Source organism: Triturus cristatus, chromosome 8, assembly GCF_964204655.1.
Source record: "Triturus cristatus chromosome 8, aTriCri1.1, whole genome shotgun sequence".
Lineage (NCBI taxonomy): Eukaryota > Metazoa > Chordata > Amphibia > Caudata > Salamandridae > Triturus > Triturus cristatus.
This window is the reverse complement of record NC_140591.1, coordinates 1,502,492,674-1,502,518,315: the sequence shown is the minus strand read 5'-3', so window position 1 is coordinate 1,502,518,315 and position 25,642 is coordinate 1,502,492,674. Positions and strand designations below refer to the sequence as shown.

Below are 25,642 nucleotides of genomic sequence, written 5' to 3'. Positions count from 1 at the left end.
CTTTTTATCTAAGACACCAAATCTCACGGACTTAATACTAATGGGAGATTTCAATTGTCACCTTTGTGAGAAACTAATACCCTTCAACAACGACTGGTCAAGATGCACGATCATGAAAGGCCCTCACTTTACCCATTCAACAGAGGGCTGGGATTTAGAAAGACTTATGAAAAGGCACAACCTAATCCAAACTCTAGACCTTGTTACCCTAAACGAGAAAGGAGAATTAACCCCAACATTCAAAGGAAGAGGTTGTCACTCTTACATCGACTTTGCACTAGTCTCTCCCAATCTAAAAAGAAGCATCAGTACAATCATCATAGAGGCCAGCAGCTTCAGTGATCACAATCCGGTGATCATTAAAATGGAAGGTTTTGTTTTTTCACTCCAAAAGAGACCTGCCATTATGGAAAGAGTAGTGGACCAGGGTAGAAGAATCAAATGGGCCAAAATTGATGCGGACAGTTTTCTTAAAAGACTATTACTCGAAGCCCCAGCAGCAATCGATAAATGTCTTGACCCCTGTGTAACCGGAGCTGAGGTGGTGAAGGCATTTGAAGAAATTGCGCAGGTTGTAAATAACTCCTTACATACCACAGGAGCTAAGAATAAAATACCCCTAAACCCCCGTTGGTTTGACTCAAATTGTACAAAGGCGCTGAAAAACCTGAAGGATAGCCTACACGCCCAACCAAGGGACAAAACGAAGGTGGCACGGAACAGAGCTGAATACAAAAAAGCTCTGAAGGCACGAAAGCAAAGTATACAAAACCAGGCTTGGGAAGACTTAAGGGACGCCGCAGAAAGAAAAGACTCTATTGCCTTCTGGAAAGTGATCAACGCCCCCTGCTTCCAGGACCAAGGGGCTCCTAAAATCATGAACACCATTCTGCCGGAACAATGGCAGAAACATTTCCAGAGCTTATATAACCATTCAAACAAGGCACCCCAGGAGGAGCTAGCGGAGGCCCATCAGCCCGTAAAGCTAAATTTCACCCTGAAGGAGGTCGAACTAGGAATAACCGGGCTCAGCAAAAATAAAGCGGCGGGCCCGGACGGAATCCCACCAGACCTATTCCTAAGTAGACCTGAACTATGGGCTCCGTTACTTACGAGGGTGCTAAATGAGGCAGGGGAGGTAGGCCTCCCCCAGTCCTGGTCAACGGCGACCATAGTCCCCATCTATAAAAAAGGCAACCGTGATGACCCCCAATGCTATCGACCTATTTCCCTCATCGACGTGACAGCCAAGGTCCTGGGGCGAGTCATCCTATCGAGATTGCAAGATTGGGCAGAGGAGCAACAAATCCTCTCCGAAATTCAATACGGTTTCAGGAAAGGCAGATCTACCACCGATCAATGCCTAAATCTATACCTCCTGATTGCAAAATATACCATCGCCGGGAGGGGGTCAATACATATGGGGTTTATGGACCTCTCAGCGGCCTTCGATCGTGTAAACAGGAGAAAGCTCTGGGCTATGCTAAAGGATCTAGGAGTGGACCAATCACTAGTCGACACTCTACAAAACCTCCACCGGAACACCTCTGCAAGTGTAAGGTACAGCCAGGAAGGTAAAAAGACCGATCCTTTCACCTGCAATAGTGGAGTAAGGCAGGGATGCATCCTCGCGCCCTTCCTTTTCTCTATTTACATTAACGCATTGGAAAAGGACCTCCTTAAGCTCAAAGTTGACTCACCCCAAATTGGTCACCGAGCAGTGCCCGTACTACTCTACGCCGATGACGCGGTCCTGCTCTCTAGAACACCTCTGGGACTGCAAAAACTAATTGACGGGTTTGTCAAATTCATGGACAAACTGGACCTGGCAACAAACCTGGAAAAGTCCTATATTATGTCATCTGGGAAACCCACAAAAGGAACTTTCACCTATAACATCGGGTCACATAAAATAGACCAGGTCAAGTCTTTTACATACTTGGGGGTGTTATTCGATCACGACTTATCGTTCAAACCCCTGATTGAGAAGCACTCTACAAAACTGGCAGCTGCAGTAGGAGCAATCATGGGGTATGGGCAAAGATTAGGGAAATGGTCCCCGGAACAAATTTTGACCTTATACAGATCCATCTGCTGTGCGAAAGTAAGTTATGGGGCAGAAGTGTGGGGCTTCCTGGGTAAAAAAGCACAGCCGCTTCAGACTGAAGAAAACAAATTCTTACGAAGAATACTAAAAGTTCCACAGAGTGTTTCGGCCCACATTATACACGAAGAGGTAGGAGAACGCTTTTTAGAGGATAAAATCAAATCCAAACCTCTCCTGGCATGGGTGAAAGTATGGACCAACCCTGAGGCGGCCCTTACAAGACAAATCATCGAGGACTGCCTCAAAAGAGACAAAGGCCACGCAATCCCCTGGCTGAAATTTGTCAAGAAGTCGTTAACAGAGATTGGTTGCTCTAAATACTTCTCATCCCCCGACTCTCTGACCCTGGAGAGCAAGATCTTGGTTAAAAAACTTTTTCTTATACACCTGAAGACATCAAGGGCTGAAAAAGAGAAGCATAAACCCACTAATCACTCGTATAACGACCTCACTGCGAAGCAAGGCATGGAACCCTATCTGAGGGTCATGTACAACGCGCAGGATCGCTACCTCATGACCCGTTTCAGAATTAACATGTTACACCATATCCTTGCAGTGCCATCCGGGTTTACCCACACAGTGGAAGAGAAGGGTACCTGCGGCTGCGATCTTAGATCTCCGCAGGATACCCTCCATTTTGTTTTACTGTGTCCATTCTACACGATGCCAAGACGCAAGTTCCTGGTGGGAATCCTGAAAGAGCAAAAATTTAAACACGCAAAACTGGCGCTGAGATTCCTACAGGAAGCGGAGGACGCTTATACCCTGTTTTGCACGATAAACTTTATTCGAATTGCAACAAGACTGAGGAACACCAGAGATATTGGCCCCTAAACGTGATTTGAACATTTAAAACTCTTCAGATCCCCTGGCCCTCTACCTGAGTACAGAAAATTTTAATATTTATATTTTTAAACTGTATATCACTTGCTGTGTTTTTAATTTGTGTATATATATATTGTATTTGCGCTTTTATGGTGTCTTTTTAAGAACCGAATAAAGATTATAAATTGTAAATTGTAAATTGAATCTCCAATGTTAACCTATGGGAGGGGTAGCCTCACAGTAGTGAAAAACGAATTTGGGATTTTTTCACTACCAAGACACGTAAAATTTGAAAGTACATGTCAAACCTTTCAATTACACAGCACCATGCCCGTTGGGGTGATTGATATATAAATAAAGGGGCCTTAATACCAAGTTGACATTGCAGGTTGAAACTGCATTCAGGCAGCAGACCTAGCATATGTTGTAAGGTGCTATTTAAGTGGGTGACACAAGACATTCTGCAATCCCACTGGTAGAATTTAATTTACAGGCCCTGGGAATATGGTATACCATTTTACAAAAAACGTCTAAGTAAATTAAATATGGAATTGGGTATGAGCCAATGTAAGCATGGTTTAGGAGAGTGAGCACAAGCTGTTTATCACTGGGGAGCAGTGGTAAAGTGCACATAGTCCTAAAGCAAACAAAAATAAGTGCAGCAAAAAGGGTGACGATGAGTGGCAAAAAAGTTGGGGAAGACCACCCTAAGGCTGACAGGTGTAACAAAAAGCAAGTTATTTTTTCTTGAAGTACACCTTACCTTATAGTTCTTTTGTTCTAGAAATCTTTTAGTTAACAAAACTAAAACATGGAAGTACATAGAATTTAAAAGAAATGGATTGACTTCCACAAATGCCTGATGCAGACCTTATGCAGTCCTCTTTTAATATGTTCCTTAAAACTATGGATATAATATTGATTGATAAGTCGTAGAGTGATTCATTGCTGTACAACATGTGGTCAGTAGAAACTATGCCCAGGTACGGAAAAGAGTGGACTTTTAAAAACTTGACCTAAGTGTCGGAGGTGCACTTCTGAAATATTAATATGTTTTGTGGTTGTCTAATTAAATAGAATATTGCAAATCCTTGTAGCAGTACCTAGTGTCACAACAAGCGACAGAGAGCAAGTTGTGCAAACAGAGCACTGTCTCTGGGTGTACAAGATTGAGAAATGGCCCTTATCCCATACTGCAATTGATCGGCTGAAACACTACTTATTTCAAAATGACATTATGTCTCTACTGCTAAAAAGTAACTAAGGGCCATATGTAGGAAACAGTTTTGCGATCGCAAACAGTGCGATTCGCAGGAATCTGGGTGTTTGCGATCGCAAAACATACTTGAGCCATGTAGGAAAGGTATACGCAGAAGAGCTGTGCGAATCGCTAATTTAGCGATTAGCTATTTTGCGGAAAGTGGAGTCTGCGAATAAATCAGCGTAATCGCAGTCTGCGTACCAGTATTAGCGAAAATCGCTGTTACCGAACTCGCAAATAGCGAGTGCGCAAAATGACATGTTCAGAAAACTCGCAAATAGCGATTATGCAAAATTCGCAATTTTGCACTTCCCAATTACCATCAACACTGAGCAGGTGGTAACCCACTGCAACCTATTTAAACAGGCCCACAATGCCACAGGGCCTTTCCACCATGGCTGGGCTGTACGTGATAGCCAGGAGGCTGCGAATCAGGGATGCCACACAGAGACGGAGACGCCAGGAAAGGATCTACAGAGCACGCATCACCCTCTTCCAAGTGACCGATGAGGAGATCCATGTCAACTACAGGCTGCACCCAGACAGCATCCTGGATTTAATTGCTGAACTGACACCCATACTTGACCACCCCACACGCAGGGCACACTCCATTCCCACCCATGTACAGGTGCTGTGCTCACTGCACCTCCTGGCATCAGGTAGTTTCCAGGGGGTCATTGCCACAGCAGGAGGTGTCTCCCAAAGTGCACTTTCGCGCTTCTTCCACGCTTTCCTGGATGCAATGGTACAGAGGCTGCATCACCACATACAATTTCCTAGCACAGCACAGGCACTGGATCAGACCAAGCAAGATTTCTACCAAATTGCACAATTCCCCCATGTCATTGGCTGCATAGATGGGACACATATCGCTATTTCACCCCCCTCACATAATGAGTATGTATTTCGCAACAGAAAGTCATATCATTCCCTGAACATCCAGGTAGTGTGCAATGCCCAACACTTAATCACTGATATTGTGGCCAAATACCCTGGAAGCACACACGACTCATTCATGTTTCGCCACTGTGCATTACATCGCAGACTCACAAATGGTGATTTTGGAGAGGGCTATCTGCTAGGTAAATGCCTGTTAAACACACACAGAGGCAGTAGAGTGATGCAGTGGCAGGACACTATTGAACATTAATCTGCTTATGCCCCGCAGGTGACAGTGCGTATGCTGTACGAGACTACATCCTCACACCGTACCTGAATCCATCAACTGCAGGTGAGAGGGGGTACAACAGCGCACACAGAGCTACACGCTGTGCCATTGAGAGGACATTTGGAATCCTAAAGAGCCGTTTTCGATGCCTCCATAAGAGTGGTGGAGCGCTACAGTACAGCCCTGAGACGTGTTGCAAAATAGTGGTTGCCTGTGCAATGCTACACAACATCGCTACCAAGAAAGGAACCCCAGTGGACCTGACAGACTCTGAATCATCAGATGAGGATGGAGCAGCACCACATCGCGCTCCCGCAGGAGGTGCTGGTGCAGCTGCCGGACGTATGAGACGTGATGAGATCACCCAAAACTACTTCTAAGTGAGTAATGATGACACAATGACACTGATTGGTGACTGACAGGGATGTTTATTTCTGTGTCATCAGGCATTGAGTGATCTCACGTTGTGACGTTAAAGTCCCTGCATGCACTTGTTTGTGTCACAGTGCACAGAGTAACAACAGACACTGAGTCTACATGGACTGTGTTGCATCACACATGGCCATTAGTCCCTTGTGTCCCTTCACCTCCTACGTGCACGGCCTGGTGCGCCTCGCTGTGTGCGCGCTGTGCCCTCCCTTGACTCATCCTCCACTGTGCTCTGTCGTGCACTCCTGCGTCTTTCCTGTGGTATTGGGGGAGTGATGCTGCTCCTGCTCGATTGTTCATCGGTGTCCGTGGCTGCAAGTGCACCTATGCCACCTGTGGCGGTTGCGCGCATCTGGTCCACCGCATGTGTGACCTGCACCAAGACACTGCCCACGTCCTGGCAGCAGTGGGCCATCTCGCGCTGCATGCCAACACATCTTCTGGCCAGCAAGGATGTGGCGGTTGTGTGGCGGTTCACAGCCCTTGTGTATAGGTCCAGCCGTGTGTGAAGGCGATGTCTGTCCCGGCGCCGCGCTGCCCTGTCCCTCGCTATCTCCCTGCACAGTCCCTCCAATGCACCAGTCATGGCCATCACTCCTGCGCGCAACTCGGTCATGTTGTGGTTATGTGCTGTCAGCTGCCGTTGTATTGACCTGATTCCCTTCACTTGCAGGCGCTGCTGCTTCAGCATGCTGCCCTCCAGGCCCGAGAACACCGTGTCCTCTTCAACAGGAGCAGTGCTGGTGGACGGCCGTTCCCTGCGTCTCATTCCTCTCCCTACTCTTGATTGTTCAGGGGACTGTGTTTGTTGCAGTCCTGCACGCTGCCTGTGCACTGGCTGTTGCTCCTCTGCTGTGTCTGGTGCCTGTGTCTCCAACAGTGGTAGTGGTGGGACAATTATGCGACGCCTGCATGGTGCTGTGTCGGCAGTTGTGGCTGCGCCCTGATCCTTCTGGCATGCCTGGTCCTCCATCTCAACTGTTGGCTCACATTCAGCCTCACTATCCTGTGTTGGTGGTGGTGCTGTGGATTAAATGACACACATTAGTACTGTGTCCTGTGTGGTATTTGTCATGCATTAGTTTCAAGCAATAGAATCTCATGGGTACTATCGGTCTATTTCTATCTCTGCATGATGGAGTCCTTCCTATTCCACCTGTCTGTGTCTCACTGGCACAGTTATCAGTGCATGTGACTACGTTTCCCATAATGCATTACTGTGTGTGCTGTGTGACATTTACTGGAGTTGCAGTCAGGTTGCCTTTTGGGGGATGTGGGTGGTTTGGGGATGTAGCAGGGGGTCTTGCCATGCACCTTACCTTGTCTGGTGTCTGGGTGTTCTGAGCTGTCCAGGTCAGCCACTCCACTCACGCTCTCAGGCTGCAGTGTGCCCTCCACCAGCTCCTCCAGGGGTGTCGGTTCGGTTGCAGTGGAAGGGCCCCCACCGGTTTTTTTAGCCTCTGCCAGTCTTGTTGCCACCCTCTCCTTTGACCTCTGCCGCATGTCATACCATCTTTTACGTAGGTCCTCCACACTGCGGTGTGTGACACCAATGGCATTCACTTTCTCTTGGATGTCACTCCAAATCTTGCGCTTTCTGGCCTCAGGTACTCTCAGGGAACTTTTCCCAAATAGGAGATCATGGTTGCTGACCACCTCCTGTGTGAGGACCTCCAGCTCCCTCTCACTGAATTTCTGTTTCCTCTTCCTTGTTGGTTCCTCCTGCTGCTTTTCAGTCCCCTGGGAATCCATTTGACTGGTTTTCAAATGCAGAGCTTCACTGTTCTCCTCTCCACACAGGCTCTCAAACAGCTACTGGCTCACACACAGCTGCTGGCAATCAGGTGCAGCATGGGCAGTCACACTTCCTGGTTGTGATGTCATCATTCTGCACCTGAATTGCAGATTCCCAGATTTGCGATTCCTTAATAGCGTTCTCGCAATTAAGGAATCGCTATTAGGGTAATCGCACAATAATTCTGCGAATTTTTGCGCATCGCTAATTATTCGCTAAAATCTACCTACATAGCTATTTGCGATTCGGAATTTGCGATTCGCGAAAAATCGCAATTTCCGATTCGCAAATTCCATTCTACCTACATATGGCCCTTAATATCTAATGCACTACTTCAGGCAGCCCATACCTCAGGCAAATGTCAGGTCTCCTTAACATGCGTCATTGCAGAAGCTCTTTTTCACTTTAAGCCTATTCAAATTCCAAATACCAATGCATGCTCGCTCTAGCTTGGCATCAGTTAAAACCACCTGAGACGGCTGTTGCTTCAGACAAATATTGACGACGTGATGCCACGTGCTGAATGGCACTACTGGGTTTTCCCATACAAGGCGCTCAGAGCATTTTGAGTAACTTGTGTAAAACCATTAAACCTTGCAATGCGAGTATAAAACTATAGCAAATGTACATATTAGTATTTGGGAAGGCTCTGATGAAGTGCTGCACATCTAAGCACAATAGCTTAACAATAAAAATGTACGATCCGTAAATCTTGCATCTTTAATCTTACATTCTCTAATACAGTCTAAGTACATTACTGCTATGTTGAACCTTTGCAGAGGTCAATAATAACAATGGACTGCTGCTTAGAATGTCTTGATCTAAGCGCTAAAAAGTTATCAAGTCTAACTTTACCAGGAAATTAAACATGATGTGGATAATACTCATTCTACGTATTTTGAAAACCTGCAAAAAGCAATTTCCTTCTACAGCATGAAATCCACCATCTTCATATCATTTGCAATAGACTCCTTTTAAGGCAAATCTTGCTCTTACAAAATAATTGTGAATATCAAAGTTCATAATTTTTGGAATCAGAGGCTCTCTGCCAAAGATTGACCAAGAGAGTCTATTCTTGCTGGCTAGTTAAGTGAGAAAAGAAACATGCTTGGTTTTATCTAAGAGAGAAATTATTAAACCATAAGATTCATGACATTACTTTTAACTCCTTGAAGAATGTCATCAAAAGAATACTTTTATGTAATTGTAACAATTTAATGTGCAATTAAAAAAAAATAAACTAATTCCTTTTAAAAGAAATCAGCATATTGAAAATAAAATAGTCTAAGCCCATACAACCATGCCTAGTTATTTGACAGCAACATTGGACCTTCCAGGAGTTGCAAGTGATTTCACATGTGCCAACTGGGTTGTATGTGCACACACTAGTAACACTAAGATGTTTCAGTATTACACAGCACCTTATAAACCCGCACTAATTGAACAGAATCAATGTAATATGTGCCATTGCTTGACTGAGTTGAGTTACTCTTTGTTGGGCATACTACAGAGAAGGCAAAGCTGAGAATAAATCAACATGAGGGCAAAAATGGCTGCGGAATACAAAAGGCCCCCTTGGCACAACACTTTTTGCAGTTTAAACAGCTAGACAATAACTTGCCATGGATGATATCTGGGGATGTCATACCCCTGCAAGAGGTACTGGCTAGCATAATGTAGCATTTTTGGTACCTCCAGAGTATTTTTGGGACTGATTTTATTCTTGATATACTAGATATGTAGTGAATATATTTTCTCAAGAACTTCTTTAAGTAACATTTTCTTAACCTAATTTCATAGTGGTGTTCCTTGAGTCCACCCAATTACTCTTTTCAATTTCTGTTTGGACCTAGGTTTTCCGCAATGGCTTTAGCAACCCGACTCTAGTATGTACCACGTTTAGTGACTGTTAACCAGTGTATGTCACAATGTAAATGTAATAAAACAACATGCTCCTTACTTATTACTGTGAATCTCATATTGAAGGAGCCATTATTAAAAACAAATTCCTTTTCTTTTATCAAAGTAACCTTTTACAAACCAAATGTGCTATTTTTGCAGCCTTCTTTCGCCTTTTCTAAAAACATTTCCTTCATTAACAAACAACATTTTATTTTATGTTATGAAGGCCATTGTGCATCGTTGATAAAGTGCGCCTTAGGAATGTTAACTCCTCTGGAGTGGAGGATGAGATGTTTAGATCCTCAGCATTAAGTTTATAATATGGAGGAGGTGAATATCTTGAACTCCATGGGTTGTTTGGTGGAATGTGTGATGTTTGCCTTGAATGCTTCCCATATCTAATTAAATATGAGTGGCTGACACAGAGCATGCCATACACTGTTCTGACTTCATTAACCCACCGGACAACCTGGCAATTAAGCAGGAGGTTAGCAGTGCGTCGAACATCCAGACATATTTCTCTAACCACTACAGCACCCACATACATGGGAGAGGCACTTCTGGAAAGATGAGCGTCTCCTCCTTTCAGTGGTGCCTCTCCTAAATGGATTCATGCTAGCAAATGTGGCCAAACTATAGTCCCTGAACAAGAATCCCCATTAAATACTAGGGAAGTTTTTTTTTTATAGCAGGGTCAGCCCCCAGGCAAAGGGTCAAGCCCACATGGGCATATATTCAAAAATGACTTTTTCCCTGTACAGGTGTTGGGGCAGGTGGGTTGTTGTCTCCCTGAAGGCTTCAATGCCCTTCAACAAAGGGAAAATTGAGGTGGTCATTTTGTTTATGATCGCTCCTGCCCGGGAGTTTTCTATTACCTCCGAGGTAGCAGGAGTTATATGAAGGGCATCATTTGAAAGGAGGGAGCCTCTAATTTCTAATGATGCCACTCTGCCACGGATTCCTGCTGATCGCTGAGGAGTAATTCAATCAGCCTACCACAACCATTTCATTCACTGTAAGTGATGCCGTTCTGTAGGAATTACAGAGCCTTTCAGCCAGCCCTCTTCATCTATTGGTCTACTGTTTGTGGCCCACTACAGCACACAAAATGGAGCAACGGGCCAGCCCATTCAGACATAGGCTAACTTTACTGTGGATGATGGCATTCTGGCTTCTCACAATGGACACATATTCACATAAAGTAGTTCCCTTCAGTGCCTGGAACTACTGTGGCAATATGTGCTTTTGGCACCACTTGTTCCCCATTAAATGATTCCAGGTTTTTGTGTATGATGTGATCTTTGAGGAAATTGTGCCCCGAACAAATTTGCATGCCTAAACATTTCTGATGAAGAATGGACGTACTCGGGGCCTCATTCAAGGAATCATCTGTGAACTCACATTTCACTTGGGGAGTTGAAACATATTTGGGCTTTACACTGCTCATATTTAAATTGCACACATCAACATCACAGTCTAATTGGTCTACTCATACACTTTGGACAACACCCAGATTTCCATCTGTTAAGAGCAGAGATCAAAAACTCTTCAAAATTACCTTGGGCCATACAGACTATGACTGGTTGTTCTAAATTTAGACTGCCATGCAAAAATAGTCTGCCAAAGTCCCTGAGATTTATATTCCAGGAATATAGGGTCATATTTACAAGGATTTAATTCAATTTTTTAATGCTACGGTGGCTTTTTTGTTATCGCCATATTTACAAGTTGCAGCAAAGCCCCGTTAGCGACAGTTTTACAGATTTAGCGGCATCTTGTCACAGCACCAATTCGGTTTTGCATGACTTATCAAAAACGAGAATGTCGGATTGGCGTTCCCATGTAAAGACTCCACAAACCACACAACGCTATATTGACAAGAATTTCCTTGTACATCGTTAAAAAATAAAAACTGCCACTAAGTCACATTAGTGTCAGTTTCCTACTGCTAGGAATTACCTCATCTTAAAAATGATGCTAACACACTTTTATAATAGGAGCCTCATTCATGAGCTAATGGTGCCGGGCGGCACTGCAAGGAATCTTGCTGCTCTACCCTACATCAAAAGAAAAGGGCAGGAATGCACTTCCCTAACGCCTCCCCTGGGGCGGGGGCATTAGATTCTGACGCATTCTCAGGTTTGCGATTTCTCGTAAATCTGGAAATGCTACAGATTCCAAGGGTGTTACATGGGAACACCCATGGAATGCCCCTTTCATGCAGTGTTCTGCGTGAAAGAGGCACATAGTTACAAGGCCATTAAAAGCCACATAAAGTGGCTTTACGTGGCCTTGTAATTATGCCATGGCACATTGCGCCACTGGACCATCGGCAACAGAAAGCTGGAGACAGGGAACCGTGGAAAGCCATAAACTCCCCGGAGCCATTGGGAACCATGGAAGAAGGAGGGTTGCACAAACAGAAACCGTTGGGGGAGCAGAGACGCCCAGCCCGGATATTCGTCACTGAAGAAAGGAGGCACTCAGGTAAGGTGGTGTTGACAAGGGAAAGTGCATGCAGATACTTTGAGCATCTTTTATAGCCTAGCTGTCGAGCTGCTGAACGTGGAGGTGTGCTGACAATGTGTCACAATCAAATAGGTCATCTGTTCATGTCTATGATTGTGTGGACACGTATCATGGTTGTGAATGCAACATGCTTAATGTCTTTTTGCGTAACTAATGTTCGTTGTGTATACAATCATTGTTGGACATATCCAGAGTGCACAAACATGTAAATGATGGAACAACCACTGCCACCAGGGATTACTCAAATCATAGCCCACATGATACATTGGGACAATTAAACTATCAACAGTTCCATAATACTAGCACTATTTACACTTTAGGTTAGACAAATGTGAGTGTGCACACTGTGCAAGAACAGGTTAAAGCAGGGTCATGACAACCACCACCACAGCCACAGCAGTGTTGTCGAAGGGAGCAGATCTACTGCTAGAGGATCACCCTCCTTCACTTCTGGCAAGAGGAGGTCATAGCCCATTACATGCTTAAGAAGGCATGCATTGTCTGCCTCCTGAACCAGATAGCGCCTGGCCTGTAGCCCACATCCCAGACCTGCAGCAACATCCCTCCACAGACCAAGCTACTCGCTGTCCTCCACATGTTGGCATCAGCAATTTTTCAACCAACCACAGTCAGAGTGGCAGGAGCATCACAGGCATCCTTTTCCAGGTTCATCCCCAATGTCCTGGGTGGCAACATAAGCCCGACAGTTAACAACGGCGTCTCCAAGGGCATATTGTGAATGCCATAGAGGAATTCTGCTCTGCTATTGCCAATGCAGAAACACGATGAATGGATATCAAGTTGTCGTGCATTGCAGTGCATGCAGGAGTCTTGTTCAGTGGTTCTGTGTACCTCACAAATTTACTAACTTCTGTATAGTGTCCCTACAGTGGACACCGTGCACCACCGTGTGTTGTAAAACATCTCACAGGGTCACACACATCCACTTTCATGTCCATGACTCACATATTGAAACACCACATTTCCAATCAGAAATGTTAGGGGTAATCTATGATGAAATATCTGAGGCTGGTGTTGTGCAAACATTAGTAGCATGGCATTTTGACTTGTCTCAACCCACAGAGATGAGGCATATGTATCATATTTATGGTGAATTCCTGTGCGTGGCCTTGGGATGGTTCTAACACATCTGGGCAGTGTCAGCACACTTGTGCCTTGTAGCAAGAGTGACTGCACTCATGAAGGGACACCTTACAGCACAAAAATAATCTAGAAAGGAGATTTGCCTCATCCATGTGTGCTGCAGCATGCACAAGAACTAAGAACGTTTCCTAGTGTTGCATGTCTAATGTGGCATTTAAAGAGCTGTAAAATTTGACACAGCCCCAGATTTGTGAATCTGTGATATGTCATCAAAAGCTATGGATTTTGTGGTGGAAAGTCCAACCCAACACCCATTGCCCAGCCCTTTGCTGTAGCGGACTGCTGTAGTAAGGAAATTATGAACAAGGTGGCATAAATAAAGGTAACTCCACAAGAACATACACAAAAGTGATGTCCCAATGGCATTTGTGCCTTGACACAAGTATAACATGCTTGGTGACACATATGTGTGTGTCGCCACCCCATGACAGTGGTAGACACCTTACTGGAATGGGCCACATATGTAGTCACACATACAACATATGGAAAACATCTGACCAATAACAGCCATATACACAACATATATCATATGCCATAGCCATAGATTGTTGCCAGGCATGCAACAGCTAAAAAAAAATGTCACGAATACAAATCGAAATAAAAAAACTCACAAAGTACATAGGTTGTCAATGGAAATTCAACTCTTAACCGTTTGCGGCACACAAATTGAAACAAACTGCACTGGACTGCCACCTCCAGTCTGCAATGCTGGTTGTCGATTGCTCACCAGTTTCTGCTTAGTTTTGCACTTGGCATAATGCCAATACTTCTTGCAGTTCATCACTTTCCTCTTGACTTCTGCGATGGAGTTCAATTTGTTGACAATGGATTGCCATATAGCGTTTTTGGTTCCCAATGCCATCTAGGAGGTGAGGAAGGGCTGGTGTTGATGCTCCGTCACCTCCGCAATAAGGATATCATTCTCCTCTTGACTGAATCTGTGCTTACTCTTCCTCTTTCCCTGGGACTCTGGCTGGTCATCCTTGCTTTTGGGGGGGTTGAGGTTGGTTGTTGTCCTGTGCTGAACTTGGTCCTGGCTGCTCCATTCTGCATTCAGGAATTATGTTTTATTTTTTCCTTAGTGGCGTATTTGTAAGCTCTTTTTGCTGCTAGACGCGGAAAAGTGATGCTGGGCTGATTAGCGTTTTTACCGCTATTTGGCTGTCCCAAAATTTTTACATGCTAACATAAAACATTTTTATCACCTTGATGCTAGAGTTAGTGTCATTTTTCGGGCCCCCAAGCTGATCCTAACGCTACGTAGTGACGTATTGTAAATACATCACAAACATAGTGTTAGCATTTGGCGATCAGCAGCAGTACAAAAATTGCCCCTAAACAGCGTGAAAACTGCTTAGCAGCAATTTTTGTAAATATGCCCCATAGTGTTTCACACATTGCTGACCCTATACAGTTGTTGGCTACTGTTTAAGTAGTACATACCAAGCAAAATACCTCTCTAACATCAAGCTGTACATGTTGTGCAGGATTTCCGCTGGTTATACATGCAGCCTGAGAGTATGCTGGGAAGGACTCCAGTATAAAGCTGCAGGTTGCTCATCCACATTAGGAATTAGTGAGAAGACTTTATAAGATCTTGCTCAATCACTCTTTCAAAAATCTTATAACATTTATATACATTTATTCAACATGAGTCTGCAGATTTCAGTTTGTGTGGAAAATGCACTATTTGTAAATTTCATACCTTCTGTGTATGTAAATATTCTATGCATATATATACTTACAACTCTATACACACACACACTCGCACATATGTCTAGGTATTCAAACATTATAATGGATATGCACATATTTGGAAATATATTGTCAATACATTGTTTTATGATTGCACTGTTTTTAATATATTGTTATGTTATCCATATTTATAAACGTGCACTACCACCTGTGAGGATATACTGATTCTGAGCAGGTGTGGTGCTTCAGCTTCTTGTGGAGTACAAGAAGGGAGGAAGAAGCTCTAATGTGGAGTGGGGGGTTATTCTATGCTTTATGAGCGATGTAGGAGAATACGCATCCTCCTGATCTGGGTCTGTGTATGAGTGGGATATTGGTGAGTAGGACTCCTGTGGAGCAGCAATGGTTTGATGGTTGGGGGAAGATGTGACTGTTCCGATAGTTGGGGCCTGAGTTGTGGAGTGCCTTGAATGTGTGAGTGAGGAGTTTGAATTGAGTTTATTTGTGTTTCAAAGCCAGTGTAGTTCCCCGAGGTGTGGTGCAATGTGAGTTCTGTATGGGAGGTTGAGGAAGAGTCTGGCTGCCGTGTTCTGGAATGTCTGTACTCTTCTAGTCAGTTGCTTGGTGATCCAATCGTAGAAGGTGTTTTCATAGTCCAACTTGCTGGTGACTAGGGTGTGATTCACAGTTTTTCTAGTGTTACTTGAGAGCCATGTGAAGATCTTTATCAGCATCTTCAGGGTGTGGAAGGAGGATGCAGTGATGGCATTGGCTTGTGCAGTCATGTCCAGTCTGATTTCAATTATTATTTTGCGGTTCCTGGAATGAGTTCTGGGTTTGGGTGTGGGTCCCAGTTTGGCCAGCCACCAGTTGGAGTCCCATGGTAAGGTGTTCTTGCTGAAGGTCAATACTTCTGTCTAGTCAGGGCTAAGCTTAAGACAGTTGGTATTCATCCAGTTAGCAACTTTGCTCATGTAGGTAGTGAACTTGTTTCTTGTGTTGGGGTTTTTGGAGAGAGGGAGAGTATGAATTGTGTGTCATCTGCTTAGGAAAGGATGTTAATGTTTTGTGTGTGGATGACATTGCCCAGATGGACCATGTTTGTGTTGAAGAGTTTGGAGCTGAGCAATGTACTGTGAGTTTGAAGGCTTCCGATGAGTAAGGTCTTTGTGTGACAGCTTTTGTTCTATTCATTAAGAAGGAGCGGATCCAACAGAGAGCCAATCCTAGGATGCCATCCTTGTTCAGGCACCTGATGAGTATGTGATGTGCGATTGTGTCACATGCTGCAGGTAGGTCCAGAAGAATGAGGGCTGCCATGTCTCCTCTGTCATGGATCATGTGGATGTTGCCTGTGGCAGCAATGAGTGCTGTTTCTGTACTGTGGTTGGGCCTGAATCCAGACTGCATGGCATCGAGGAGCTATAGTTGCAAAGCAGGCAGTGTCAATGGGTGGTTTTCTTGAGCAAGGGCATGATAGTGACATGTTTCTAATGTCTGGGAATGTTGTTGAATCAATGGAGGCATTGAGGTTTGGTGTTAGTGCTTCACTGGTTGTTAGGAGGGCTTTTTGAGGGACAAAGTTGCCGCATATGGAGATGAGTTTGATACAGAAGAATTCCAAGAGCTTGATGCCAATCTCTTGTGACGAGGTGATGTTGCAGGAGGTGGAAGGAGGCATGGTAACATCTTTGATGATGGTGAAGATGTCCCTGCTTCTGTAAGTTCTGTCAGCAATGCAATCTGCAAAAGCTGTGTGCTTAGTTGTTATGAACCCCAATGTACCCTACACAACCTTTTACCAATATCTGCCCCACCATTGTTCTACATACGGGTTTGACGCTGATCTTTTACCTAGTTAGGTGGTACATGACTTTGTTGTGGTTTTCTCGAAAAAAAGCCTCATATATTATGCATGAGGATTCTCAGCATCACTGCAGGATTACCATCTTCTGCATAATAACTCTGTAAAAGGGTCACCTTTATCATCATCCTTGCCCAATATGCCCTTGGTACACTTCTAGGGAGAACCCCTGAGGGAACCTTTTGGGTATATAAGCACTACATCTTCTCTGGGCAAACCAGAGGCAAAAAAGACATCCATGCTGATGCGAGACTCTGAGGTTCCTGCACGCAGACACTCCAGCACTCAGTGGCCTGACATCCCTGCGGGGTGTCCTTCTTGAGAACAAGACGGGGTCCTTTGCTCTACCACATCAGGTAATGGGGATGGCTTTATCCTAAGGGGATTCTTGGCTTTACACCTGCATACATGCTAGGTACACTTTGGTACATGTAACTAGGGTTTGCATCGTAGGAGTACGCATTATTACGTCTATATGCCTGCATATATTCATTGTTTTAGCACCATGGTAGAATTTTAGCTTTTCTTTTCTCTGCTGGTGGTCATAACTGTATATATCTGTTTTTGTCTAATGGTTGTTGTAGCACACGTATTCTATACTAGAATGACGCAGGTTCAATAAATCCTTATTGAAAATGTCTCCATCGTTTATTCTGTGCATCTCTCTGAGACAAAAGTACACCCAAATGATTGAGCAAAACCTTCTGTACTGTTTCCACGATCCCTGAGGGGTCAGGGTTGTCATGTTCGATAGTTGTCAGAAACTATTCGCTCCTTGGTAAGGTTGGGGTCTTATAGTGGCACTGTGAGCTAGCTGGTCTACAGACTAACATGTCTTGCAGGGGTGTCTGGAATCAGTCTGGACACCATTTCGTTAGTTTATGTTGTCTAAACACGCAGATCCAACATAGTGTTCTGTATCAGCTAGTGGTAGCGGCTTAGGGCAGATTGGAAGATGTATCTATCTGTGGTGTCTTGGCTTGATCTCCATGTGGACTCCAGTTCTGTGATGTTGTTTTTCACCAGTTCTTTCGAGTACCAGCTGGCTCTGGTGGACAGTTCCAGTGGTGGTAGGTCTGTGATGGTGCAGGATGGGTATACGTAAAGTGACAAGGGTGTGGTCTGTCTAGGTCATAGTTGTTGGCTTCTCGACTACGATATTTGCTGAGAACGCATTTTCATATATATGCCTATATGTTTCTGTCTATACATGTCTATGAACAAATATTTTGTATTAAATGTATATGCAACACTAAATTATATATACGTATATATATATATATATATATATTTCTTTTTTTCACTGAGAAACACAAATGTTACAGAGACATTATAGTTAGGTTTTACACACACAAAACCATAGAAATTCAGCAATTATAGTTGGAGTTTTCTGAAGAAAAGGTAACTATAACTTGTGCTCCTGCCATGCACGCTTTTCTAATCAATAATTTTATTTGAAATATTGCAGTGATATTGCAGTATATACATATACGAACTATGTAGTTTACATTTTGGAATGTATGTGCAAACAAATCTATGTGGGCAGCACCATAAGGAAACTCAAAGAGTGCATACATAAATACATCAGGAGAGTAAAATATCAGGATTTGAGATACTCAATGGTGACACATATGATAGAGTGCAGGCACAGGGCCCACATAAAAAGTTTGTATTTTTTGGCATGGATCATACTGAGCTAGACCCCGGAGGGGGAAAGAGAGAACTGACTCTAAGACGGAAGGAAGAAACTTGGATAACGCGTCTCGGAACAGTTGAACATGGTCTAAATACGGACCATGAATTGCAATATTTTCTTGGAGATTACATAAGAAAACATTGACAATGAGGAATTTGCTCTGGTCCTGTTTGTAAACATTTAAATGTATATTGACCAAATAGGGATACAATTTGTAATCAAAAAAATTCTGTCTTAAGTGACCATATGCTGGAATTACAAATTATATCATATTGGTATGCAATAGATTATGGACAATTTTTTAGAGTGGGACGTAATGCAATTCTAGAGGAATGGTATGGTCATGAGGATCCTAGTGGGGTAAAGTATGTGATTCATATACGATTCATATTACACTTTAAATGCTACGGTATATGAATTTTAATATACCATAGCTACCTGTTTTATACATAACATAAAATATAGGGACAAAATTATTCTTAGGATCGATGTAAATGGTGGATTAATAGACAAATACAAAAACTGCAAGATGGTTTATTGGTCTGTATTACACGTTATGCTAAGAGCAACAGGTGGCCAGTGTTGCACTTATGGAATTCAATGGAGTCACATGTGATTGTTGCCCAAACTGGGTCGATTGTGGGCATTCTTAGATATGGTGCATACACTGGCTGGGGTAGAGACTTATTAGATAAGATGCGGAATCCGTACATGTATAAACACACCCAAGATGGCGCCCATACATGGTCCAGTTGGTGTGCATCACAACGCAGTAGCCACCATTTATCCCGTGGTTAAGTATCACTTCCGGCATAACCACACAAGTGCAGCAGGAGATACAAACACTGGGAGGACACGGACTGGGGTTCCGATCAACAGGTACAATAAGTTTGGAGGTCAAAGGATAGATAATGCACTTTATAGGTAAAGATTAGAATACGAAATGGAAAACAAGTTCTGATGTTTTAGCATATGTGATTCTAGATTATGGGAGCATACAATACAGCCGAATGAAGAAACTAATTACTTTGGAAATAATGATGGTGAACATTAATTGAGGAAAGATATTGGGAGTCACAAAGTCGGAATATCGAAATTAACGTGTGAATGAGATTTATATACAGCAATGCCGGGATGGAAGTATAACCGGTATTAAGTTAGGACATCTATATTGATACATGTAATATATGCATTTGAATCTATTGGTGATGAGATACTGGTTTTTAAATCATTGATTACCATACAAATTTATAACGTGACATTAAAGAGGAAGACAGGTATGTGCCATGCCACATATTGGGTTATAATTGGGAAGCATACTTTTTGACCAGAGGACAATTTTGGGGTCATGGCATGACGGCCCACTAGTAGGTGTCTTTTATGTGACAACTAATATCAGTAATGTAGACAATGAATTGCACCACGTCCCGCTTGACCATGTTTGTGTATTACCAACACTGAAAGTGAATTGACATAAACCTATATATGCTCAATATCAAGTTTTCTTTTATTAGAACAGGAAAAAAAAACGAAAACAAGCAAACATAATACATGGCATCACAGAATAAATAAGAAGAGGCGGAAATAGCAGCTATCCAATAATTAGCAGCACTAGATTACATGGAGATACATTAATAGATCTCGATTATTAGCAACTATAAAAGCACTCAATAAAAAGTAATTTGGAGAATATATAACATATTTCTCAGTAACCTGTATTAAACTATGGTTGATGCTCTAACTTACTCCCAGTAATTCCCCACGAATACATATGTCTGCTACTGATTGTTACTGTTTAATCAACAACTACGTTCTACAATATATACATCAAACTGCCGTACAATCTATTTAAAGTGCATATAAGACTAGCAGCAAAACATTTTAATTGAATACTATAATAAGCTAACAGCTATGAGATGGCTACAACAACCTGGCATACAAATCATAAACTATTCAAAGTGCATTGTGCTGTAGCAGTGGCTATTTTTAAATTATCTGAACAATACCTACATCAAATTTTGCAAATCAATATCAAGAACTATTGAGATTGCAAATATGGCTAACAGCAGCTATTAAATAAAATGCAGAGTTTGGCTCCTATAAAGCACCAACTTTTATAATCTCCTTTCCTCCATTACACAATAGGTACAGAAATTCTGCCAGATAGCTCTGAATCTTACAGTAGCCCCTACAAGTTTAGCATAGGCCTCCTCAAATCTGAAAGTCCTGACCATTTTATTAATCCAGTGATCAATAATAGGTTGCTTATCGGTTCTCCAATTTTGCAGGACAAGTGACCTAGAAACCGCTATGGAAATTAGTTTAAAATACTACTACTATTTTGTTAACCATTTCACCTCCCCAGATGAACCAATTAAACCAACATCCATGATGGATCAATTGTCAAAGACATAAATAGAGAAATCTTGGTAAAAACATCTTCCCAAAATTGCTGTAAGTTGTTACATCGGTAAAATATGTGCACCAATCCTCCGTCACCCTGTTTATTGCATCTAAAACATTGGTTTGGATTTGTTGAATACATCTTATGCAATCTCAGGGGGGGTATAATATGCTAACCATCTAGATAAGAAGTTAATTCTCTTAAAATTAGCGCCTCTGAGTGCTTTATTCGATAACTCACTGAGCTGCTGCCATTTTTTTGCATTAAACTTGCAACCCGTCTCCACACAAATTTTCTGGAGCTCTTTTGTCAAAATCTCTTCTGTATGGGCCTTTTGGTGTGATAGCCGATAACACAGCCCTATCCCCACCATTTTATTTGCCATCTGCATAGTGATTTGACGTGCAGCCTCACCCATCATAGTATAATTGTTTTTGAGAAAATTAACTTGCTGAAGAAAACTCAAAGAGAGGGCGGTAGTCAATGTGCAAGATTGCAATCTCATCGTTTCTCAAGTAATTAATGTCTTTTGGTTATAAAAATCCCCAAGCTGACCGAAACCTAGTTCTTGCCATACTTGGTAAACACCTCTAGACAATGTAAGACCTCCTCCTGCACAGTCTTGAATAGGGGTATAGGCAATATCAATGGTGATGACTAGCACTTAAATATAACTGTTAGTGTGTTATAGAATAATTAATGATGGTCTAACTTGGTAATACACTCTTACACTTGGGATAACCTTTTCTGGTTTCCACTATTATCACAAATGTATGGTATGTGATGTGTTTGTCGCACACTACAACCCTAAGCAAATCTTATAGTATTCTAGCCCTGAAGAAGTCATGGGGAACACCCTATGCAATGAAATACGTGTTCCCTGGGCATTAAAGAAAGAAAATAAAGAACAAAAGACAAAGAATTCCACATATGTTGTTTAGAACTTTTGTATATAATTGAATGAATTGTGTGCTCGGGACTCGAATTGTACTAATTTAAAAGATCAAATTGGTCTCAACTAAGGAGGTTGGGTGATTCTTCCTTCCTTTGGAGCACTACTGGTATAGATAGTAGATAATGCAAACACACTCATGAATAGAGTGCAAAGCAAGGGACCCGGGAAATCATCACCCGATTGTGCATACATATTTGATCATTTTCAACTCCCATTGATCTGAGCTAATATTTGTCCATGTTGGTAAAAAGTTTTGAAGACATACCCTGACAGGTGTGAAACAGTCAGGGGAATGGTCAGAAAGTCAGTGCTTGGTGTTTGCATTTGCGGTTTGGGTATTATTTCTGCGACCACAACCTTTAAAGATATTTCCCCTGTAAGATCCTCTATAAAATGTTTTACTGTTGGAGGATTAAGCTTGAGTTTTATAGGCAGAGCCTGAGGGGGAAACATCCAATTACAATGCAGGCATTGCATCGCAATGCCTTTATATCACGGTCATTGCAACGCAAGTTGTTACAACGACTTGCGCTGTATGGCGCTCTAACCTAAGGAATAGTATGATTTACTATTCCAACACCTTCTCTACTGTACGTAGACTGGAGTTGGAATAGGAAATCATACTTTTCCTAAGTCCAGCACCCTCCAGCGCAAGTCATTGTAAAGATTTGCATTGTAACGAACGCGATGTTAAATACTGCGTTGTAATGGTTTGCGATGTAACGACATACATCCAGCCTGAGGTGTCAGAGGAGACAGATTTTTCACCCGGTTTGTAATTGAGCATGTGAAAGGATCCCCGATATCTGGAAGTTTGTAAAGCCCCCACTGATTTGACATCCTCGGTGTCCTTTTTCATTTTCTCAGGCACTGAATCCAACTGAAGACCAAAGAGGTGCTCTTGTCAAAGGGGATATTGAGAATGGTTTGTTGCACTTCAGGTTTGAAACCTGAGACAATCAGCCAAGCATGTTTACGTAGCAGAACACTAGTATTTATACCTCTGGCTGCATTATCCACAGAGTCTAATGCTCATTTAATTTAATTGTTAGTGATGAGTTTTACCTCATAAACAATTTCCAAACCCCTCTTTTTATATTGTTCTGGGAGATATTGGGGAAGCCTCTCCATCTCATCCCAATGGGCCCTGTCATATCTAGCTTAAAGAGCTTGGCTGTTGGCGATACACCATTGATTAGCAGATTGTGCTGCTATTCTTTTCGCAGAGGCATCAATGAGGTTTAATTCTTTCTCTGGGAGAGTTTGCTCTTTTGCATGCATTAGCCACTGCTAGTGAGTCTGGTGGTAATTGTCACCTGATGTATATAGGGTACGATGGTGCAGCCTTGTACTTTTTGTCCACTCTTGGTGTAATCATTCATGTCTTGAGAGAGTCTTTAAAAATGTTGTGTATATGATGTAACATTCCTTTAAGGAATGGTAAATATTGTGACCCCCTTTGAACAGTGGATAATGCTTAAAAAATGAAGTCATCTTCCATGGGGTTTTTATGTAAAGGCACATTAAAATGAGCTACAGCTCTAGCTCTTCAATACTTATCAGCAGAGGCATCATCTGGTCGTGATGGACGTGTGGGATAAAGGTCTCTGAATGTATCCTCTTGTGTTTATATGTCCTAAGCATCCCGTGATGTGTGTCCTCTCGTATGATATCATCCTCATTAATTATAGGTGAATGAGGTGACATGTGGCCACCCTCAGAATGTTGTAGTGAATCAAGTGGTGGAGTGGCTGTTGGGTGGTGGTGTTGGTGGGTTTGGTCAGGTAAGAATGGGAACATTCAAAGGGATAGTAGCAATGTCCTTTTTCTTCTTCTTAGAAGTTTTTGAAGTTATGTGTATAGCATCTTCAAAACTAAATTGTGTCTTAGAGGATTGAGGCTTTAGTGGTTGAAGAAGTATCTTTTTGGTTCTGGGTTCAATCTGAAGTGTTGTTGGTTTTGGATCAAGTCTTTACTGCATAACATCAAGGATTGGTTTTGGTGGAGTTTTCAGTCCAAATGTGAGCACTTTTGAGCCAACGAAGGTTTGGCATAGTCAGAACCAAACAGCCATGACCCTTGTCTCTCAGAACTGAGGTGGATGTTCTGTGAGTTGTTAAATCAACTTGCAGGAATTGGAGGACCTTCTGTAGGCTGAAATTTCAGTGCTGAACCCAAAGGCAAGGCATCCAAATCAGTGGCGGACCAGAAGCAGGTTTTTCGAATGGAACAGTTCTTTTAGTTTCAGGATCAGGGACAGCTGTACTCATGGTCTGATGTATTTTAGTTGAATCGAGGATGGCTGAGTCCTGTTCAATAACGGAATCTGAATCATTGATGGACAATGTATCCTCTTGAGCTGCTGAGGCTTCCTCTTCTTCCTCTTGTCAACTGAAGATGTCCAGTGAATCGTCTGCCTGTCTACGCAGCATTTCTTGGCATTGGGCACGGCGGTCTCTGGGTGTTCTTTTGGACCAAAAAGATCTGCAGGCCAACAGTTTTCCTCTTGATAACCTGGTGATAGGCATAAATTGCAATCGGAATGCTAGTTGGTGTGAGGAAACTTCAATTGGAAATTCTGACAGAAATAGAATGGAGTATGTTCCCTCAGCAGTTCATTCTTGAGGAATCCTTTGGAAGTTGAAGAGGCCCGACCGGGCGGGGCCCTTATGCCATGTAAGGGAGTTGAAGACCTCAATGCGCAAATATGTTTTTGCTTACAAAGCAAGTGTAGTATTAACTTTCAGTGCAGATATATATATATATTATCAGTAGAGTTATAGTTAGGACCACGTTTCCATAGGAAAAGCATTTTGACGAATTATCCAAAAAGTTTCTCTTTTTTGATCAGCTACTATCTTAAAAGTTTGGGGCTGAGAAGAAAGGGGGGTTCTAAAATGTGTTTTCTCAATGCATTTTCAATAGGAAATTTTAGACAAGGCTACAGGTCAAACTGCTGAACGGAATTACGCCAAATTTGGGAGGAAGAAAGGTCTTGGTCCAGAAGGAACGCTTTTGTTGAAATGTTGTAAATCCGTTCAGTAGTTTTTGAGATATTAAAGGAAAAAATATATCTGGGTGGAGCCTAACTCCCGAGCACGAGCTTGCCTCTGATTGGCTGCTAACTCTTCAAACCAGGAAATGTCCTCTGGTTGGCTGCTAACACTTCAAGAAATACAACAGGACCTACCCCGTACACAAATTTATAAAAATTCTTATGTAGTGTACAGGTACTCAATGTCTGTAGTGCCTGCCTTACTCTCATTCACTGGTCTATTTACCGTATGTGTGTACAAAAGTTGTTGCCCACTGGTCCCAAGTACTATCACTTGGTAGTGGCAACAACCCCGTGAAATTTAGTGTTGAAGTGTTTCCCTGTCCAGTGGTGCTGTAAAAACCTGCTGGTGCTCAGATCAAGTTCAAAGAAGGTGAAAGAGATAAAAAGGGTAAAAAGGGTGTGATAGGACGACAGCGCCTCACGGAAGCAGCACCAACGGGGTATGTGTAGACAGGTACTCGCCTACTACCTCCTGTTGTCATCATCGGTCGCTGCCGCCCAAACAGAAACAGTAAAGGTGGAAAAGAAATTTATAATGTGCGTCACCAAAACCCTCGTGATAGTCCTAATGACTAATGTCTACAGGGCAACCTATGTGTTGAAATGGTGTAAACTAATCTACAAAAACAGGAAATGTCGACCCAAATTTGGTGAGTTGAGCCTGATCAGGACTCAAGTCACTCAGAAATAAAACCGAGCAGCACTACACTGGCTATACGGTGCTTTATTCTCAGCTGTGTCGCTGCTCATTAAAAACCGACATGTTTCGTTGCCATATTTACTTTACCGG

At 42.7% G+C, this 25,642-nt stretch overlaps 1 protein-coding gene and 1 long non-coding RNA gene across 3 annotated transcripts in view; both read right to left on the bottom strand.

The window, feature by feature from the left end:
- The window catches only part of LOC146806012 (uncharacterized), a 910,525-nt gene that overhangs the window by 182,114 nt on the left and 702,769 nt on the right, over positions 1-25,642 (bottom strand). The gene's annotated exons all lie outside the window — the stretch shown is intronic.
- On the bottom strand, positions 5,942-7,704 carry LOC146806013 (uncharacterized). The gene is made up of 2 exons (XM_085620573.1): positions 7,110-7,704; positions 5,942-6,813 (listed from the first exon to the last, which is right to left on the bottom strand). Exons 1-2 carry the CDS (start codon positions 7,540-7,542, stop codon positions 5,945-5,947), a joined length of 1,302 nt encoding a protein of 433 aa, XP_085476699.1. The 5' UTR covers positions 7,543-7,704; the 3' UTR covers positions 5,942-5,944.

Bases quoted from the DNA above. Each gene is read 5' to 3' on its own strand.
- LOC146806013 (XM_085620573.1), bottom strand. From the start codon at position 7,542: ATGGATTCCCAGGGGACTGAAAAGCAGCAGGAGGAACCAACAAGGAAG. The intron at 6,814-7,109 runs GTAAGGTGCATG...TTTAATCCACAG, and splicing joins ACACCCAGACACCAGACAAG to CACCACCACCAACACAGGAT.